Raw genomic sequence first — 5,839 nt, 5'->3', positions numbered from 1 at the left:
TATATGTTGCTTAATTTTGCAGGTTTGATTCATGTGACACAGACTTTTCATACTATTATTACCACAAGAATGATTTGGATGCCATTATTGAAGTCCTCAAATCTTCAGAAAGTCTTTATGGTGAAATAATAAGAGCAATCTCCATGCATTGGGACATATCTGTTAATCCAAGTGGAGCTAAAGGTCACTCCAATTTACAGTCTCTTGCTGCATGTACTGATGTGGAAATGGAGCCTCAAAGCTCTGCCCTCCATTTGTCCTAAACTATGCCAGTTTTAGAGATGGAAGAAATTAAGAAAGAGGCTATTGATGAAAGGAAGCCAAATGAAAATGGTGTTAATAGCGTTACAACTGAAAGTTTTCGTCAGCATGTTTTTGATTCTGTTAGCCAGGTTGATTCAGTAACCATGAACAAGTTTATAGAGATGGTAAGTCCATTTGCAAGCTCTGAGGGCTCTGCAGATATTTCGAATGCTGCTGCAGGCATTCAGGTGTCTCATAAACCTGAATTAGATTGCTCTGATAAATCTGCTTCTACTACAGTTGCATCTGAAATCCCTGAAAAGTTCCACTGTTCTATTGGAACAGATACCTTGCAACATGTTGACCGTATTAAACAAGAGACTAATTTGGAATCTGCACTCCCTGGACCTACATCATCCTTAATTAATCCAAGAGAAGGGATGGTAGCTCAAATGCAGTTTGAACCTGGTTGTTATGTTCACTATTACTATTTTGCTCGGATTGCAGCATCTGTTGCAGAAGTGCTAATGCGTAAATCAGCAGACAACATAAATGATGACCCCAAAAGATCTGCTGAGGAAATAATTTCTGCACAGTTGAAGATCATTTGTAAAAAGTCATCAAAATTTTGTTGGTCGACTATGGAGCAGTTCTATTTAAATGGACAGAAAGAAAATTGTGGTTGGTGCTTCTCTTGCAAAAGTCCATCTGAAAGTGAGAGCTGCTTGTTTAATGTGAGTTCTCCTGGAACTCTGGAAGTCGTAAAAGTGAGGCAGTTGGTCTTTGTTCTAAGAGAAACCGGAAAGGCCATCTTATTGATGTCATTTGTCAAATTCTCTTCATTGAAGAACGTTTGCGTGGGCTTCTATCAGGCCCATGGCAGAATCCACATCATATTAAGCTGTGGCGTAAAAGTGTTCTTAAAGCATCGAATGTTGCATCAGTGAAATGTCAGCTACTCAATGTAAGGAGTTATCTGAATTTAGAATAGTAGCTTTTCATATTTTGTATAAGTGGCTGTTCTTTTTCTCCTTTGCTACTTGTTTGGTTAATTTACCTTGATTCTACAGTTGGAGTCAAATTTGAGCCGGATCGCACTATCAGCAGAGTGGTTAAAACAGGTGGATTCTGTTGTTACAATGGGTTCAGCTTCACATGTCTTGGCAACTCCAGTAAATGTTTCCTCTAAGCATGGGATCAGCAAAAAACAAGCCAGATTTTTGGATGCTGATTCCAACTCTTATTCAATTGCTGCTGCCAAATCAGGTATCTTCTGGAGGGGTGGAAAGCTGTCACGCCAAGTTTTCCATTGGAAGGGCTTGCCTCGCTCCTTGGCCTCCACGGGAGGCCGACAAGGTGTGCATTTATTTTTTCACTTTGATGTTTTAGTAGCGGAACTGGAATCTGAAAAATATATAGTGATTTTTTTTTTTTTTTAAATTGGTTGAGTTAAAATTTTGCAGGTGGCTGTAAGAAGATACCGGGAATATATTATGCTGATGGTACAGATTTAGCTAAGAGAAGTAGATACATTGCTTGGCGAGCTGCTCTCGAGATGTCGACAAGTGTCCCACACCTTGCTTTGCTGGTAATAATTACTGGACCTCATTATATCAAACTATCTTGTTATTTAAGTGTTATCTCAGAACATTTTTCCTCCTTGATCTTTTACTTTTACTATCTTATCAGGTTAGAGAGCTTGATTCATATATTAGATGGGATGAGCTTGAGAACAATAAAGTTCGTTCTCTATTATCCAAGGAATCTAGAAAATTAATGAGGTCATTCAAGAAGGTGACTATACGCAGGAAGTGCGTGGAAGCATCACAGGTGAAGTATCTTCTAGATTTTGGAAAGAGAAAAAGTATTCCTGAAACTGTCAGCAGACATGGAACCATGCTTGAAATATCCTCTAGTGAGAGGAAGCAATATTGGCTGGATGAGTGTCATGTTCCTTTGAATCTCTTGAGGGCTTTCGAAGAAAGAAAACTAGCTCGCATGGCCAATAAGAAGAGTCCAGAAAAGCTTCCTGGTGAGGGTGGCAGAGTAATGAAACCCTCCAAGAAAAGGGGACTCTCATACCTTCTATCGAAAGGAGAGATTCCTGAGAACTACCAGTGTGGCCACTGTAACAAAGACCTACCAGTGGGGTACGCCATGATCCTTTTGTGCCAAAATTGGTGTCTTTTCAAAATCAACTTCATGATTTGATGATGAAATTATAAAATGTTTCATCCTCTTAATTTTTCTTTGTGTATTATATACCCTGAACTTCTTTTTGGTATGTAGAATTGTTGATATATCCTTTCAGAACTACAGGATCATGATATCTTTTCAGAACCAGGAGAATGGATGTTTTTCCATTTTTTTGATATTTCTTCTGGTTCTTGGTACATGTGGAAAGCATTTTTGTGGTTTTTTAATACTTCAGTAAATTTTATGGTCTGATAACCAATATATTTTTTTCCAGATATTATATAAAAAAGAGCGTCCCAGTGCACGAGGCTCCCGGAGAGAGAGAGAGAGAGGTTTGAGTGTTATTAATTACTTAGTAAGGGTTAAGGGACTAAGTAATGGAAGGGAGATGGGTTTGAGTGTTCAATTTAGGAGCTTGCAGGTTTTCCTAAGTTTGCTTTTGCTACAGTCATTTTTAGTCGCGTCCAAGATTCCATTAGCTGTAGTTGGTGTTCCCTATCTTTTCTTGTTTGTTTTTATTTTTTGTGGTGCTATCCTCCTAACTGTGGCGTTTGTTGAATCTTCTTTGGTTCTGTTCATCAATATTACTTGCTGCTATTGGGTGTTGTTCTGCTAAGGTTTTAAATCTTAGATTTCAGTACCATATTAGAACTATCAGTATCATATCATTTAGGTTTTAGTTTCTTGAGGATTTCTGTTTATTCGGGTAATTACCAAGTACAGTTCATGCTATTTCTAACAGACCCATAGCAGTTCTTTGTCCTTGAACTTGCCCTAATTTCTCTTATCCCTGTAAACTCTAATCTGTTAGGGCTCTATTCCTGCCATGATTTCCTCGCAGTTCAGCTCTGGATCTTTGAAACCTAGGATATCCAGAGTGAGTTGGTAACAAATTTAAACCCTTACAGGGAAAACCCAACCACAGAAAATAATATTGATGAACAGGGAACAGAAGAAATTTAGACTATACCACAATTATGAGAAGAAAATGACAGCAACATAGCCTCAAGAATAATGGAAGTCAAACCCTAACAGCAAGTATAATGGCAACATTGATATAAAAAGAAAATAAGAGAAGATAAGAAAACATAATGACAGCTAGGGGAATCTTGAGAATAGATAAGAAGGGATGTTAACCAAAACAAAACCTAGGGAAACTTGCAGGCTCCTCAACTAGAAACTCCAACCCAACTCCCTTCTATTCCATATGTCCAGTTTTATTCAAAAATTTATAATTATCTCAAAGAAAAAGAATGGAACAAGATAAATATAGACTCTCTAATAGGTAGACTTGCTAATTTAGATATTCCATATTTACCTGAACTCTTTTCCAAGTAACTACTAATTAATACTGACTCTTTCAGGAACAAAATGTACTTGAAACCCTAAAATTTATATCAATTAAACTCTACATGGATAATTCAATTCCCAAAGGTCAAAAACCCAATTGATACTTAAGCCCATAGACACTTGAAATAAAGCTGAAGCCCATTACAAAATTCCCCACTGCTAATAACTCCCAAATCCTAATAGATCTACTATAAAACTTGGCCAATTTTATTGCAATGCTCTTTGATGGCCTAAACACAATCCACCATTCTCTTTCGTGAGAAATTTCAGCAGCCCCAAGGGCCAAGGGAATGTTCCCACATGAAGAAGCCCTTGATCTTCAAATGATTTGGAGGAGGGAGTTGGACAGGGTACCCTTTTTTTTGGGGGGGGGGGGGGTAAACAACCTGCCTGTCTTCATGTTATGCTTGGCTGGTGTTTTCTTAGATGTTAAGATTTCATGTAACAAAATAACGGAAGCCAATCATAGGGGAAGGGGTTGGTCCCTGAACATCAGGTTGAACAATATGGAACTGTGAATCTGTTCTATTGCGCCATGATAAGGGTAATAAGATTTACAATGCTTATGAAATTGTCAAGATTCACATTGCAAAACATATGATTCAGATGCAACAGAAAATAAGTGCAACAAATGTTTCTTCATAACAGAAAGAGACGGGTGTCCTAGGCGTTGACGCCACAACATAGCATTATCACTCCCATTTTCACCTCTACCATAAGCTTTACTCTCACAAACAAAAGATTGCAAAACACTCAAACCGGAAGACGTTGAATAAAGCAGAGGCAACCCTTTCTCCTCACCTCCACTGTCAATCTTCCCCTTCATTACCATATCCTGAAAAAGGCAATGAGTAGGAAAAAAGGTAACACTACAGTTCAGTGATTTGGTGATTTGATAGATTGACAAAAGATTAGTAGTAAAATTGGAAATGTGTAAATCTGAATCAAGATAAATGGATGGTGAGGCTTGAATATTTCCCTTACCTGGACATAGGTGAAACTGTGCCATCATCTGTCCTGACTTCATCTCTACCCAAACAAATACTGTAGGAGTAAAAATTACTAGACATACTAGTCATATGACCCGAAGCACTGGAGTATATAATCCAGTAGTGGAGGTTGCATAACTAGAGGCATGTAAGGTGGTGACTGAGGTACCTGATTGAGCAAATGTGGAAGTGGTAGAAGCAGTAGCATTACTAGTATTCCCAAACCTTGCTAAGACTTGTCGAAAAGTCTCAATCTCTTCTATTGAAAGAGAGCCCCCATCAGATTGTGATCCTGAAGTAGGTGGGATCCCAAAATGATCAGTACTGGCAACTACAGAATGAGCTCTGACTCCTCCAGATTTGCTTCCTCTAGATGCACCAACAATCTATTTAGGTGGACGGCCATGGAGATCCCAACAAGTTTCCTTGTTGTGTATGGTCTTCCCACAATTTTCACATCTGAGACGATTTTTGTCATCAGCTTAGGTTCTTTAGTCTAGAGGAAAGAAGGGACTTACTCAATGCAGATTTCTCAAAGAAGGGACTTAGATCCATAGTTTGTCTTATTGTTTCTTCACTGTGTAGATAGCCACAACCTCATATAAGGATGCGAGAGGACTTTTCCCAAGATCTGTATACAAATAGGTTCATACTCTGGGTTCAACCCCCCAGGGAGAAAAAGAATAGGTTCTTTCAAGTATCTTATAAAAACTTGGTCCATCCATAATCCACAAGGTTTTATAGGTGTAATCGTCTTTGGAGGCAATTCACTTATTGAGGAGACTCATGGAAAGATATAGAGAGGGCAAGAAAGATCTTCATATAGTGTTTATATGTAGTCCTAGATAGGTAGAAGACCTACTAGGAGCCAAGTAGATTAAACCCCCACAAAGGTGCTGCTAATTGTGGCAGATTGGAGTATTTTAGGTCAAATCTAGGGTTAGGTTTATGAGAATGGGGTTAAATCTTATATGGTTTTAATAGGCAGGTCTAGGAGAAGCTAATAGGGTAGGTTTGAACAAGGTTTAAACAAAATTTAAAATTTTCAGAAATTAGGGTTA

The 5,839-nt window shown here is 38.3% G+C and overlaps 1 protein-coding gene across 1 annotated transcript; it reads left to right on the top strand.

Annotated features, from left to right (window-relative positions):
* Positions 1 to 281: 281 nt before the first annotated feature.
* Positions 282 to 2,613, top strand: LOC122643429 (DDT domain-containing protein PTM-like). The gene is made up of 5 exons (XM_043837050.1): positions 282 to 859; positions 1,003 to 1,207; positions 1,314 to 1,599; positions 1,707 to 1,831; positions 1,933 to 2,613. The coding sequence occupies exons 1-5, from the start codon at positions 282 to 284 to the stop codon at positions 2,452 to 2,454; spliced, it is 1,716 nt and encodes a 571-aa protein (XP_043692985.1). The 3' UTR covers positions 2,455 to 2,613.
* Positions 2,614 to 5,839: the final 3,226 nt, after the last annotated feature.

Source organism: Telopea speciosissima, chromosome 10 (genome assembly GCF_018873765.1).
Source record: "Telopea speciosissima isolate NSW1024214 ecotype Mountain lineage chromosome 10, Tspe_v1, whole genome shotgun sequence".
NCBI classification, from domain to species: Eukaryota; Viridiplantae; Streptophyta; class Magnoliopsida; order Proteales; family Proteaceae; genus Telopea; species Telopea speciosissima.
The sequence above is the reverse complement of the archived record's forward strand: the minus strand, read 5'-3'. Positions and strand labels throughout refer to the sequence as shown.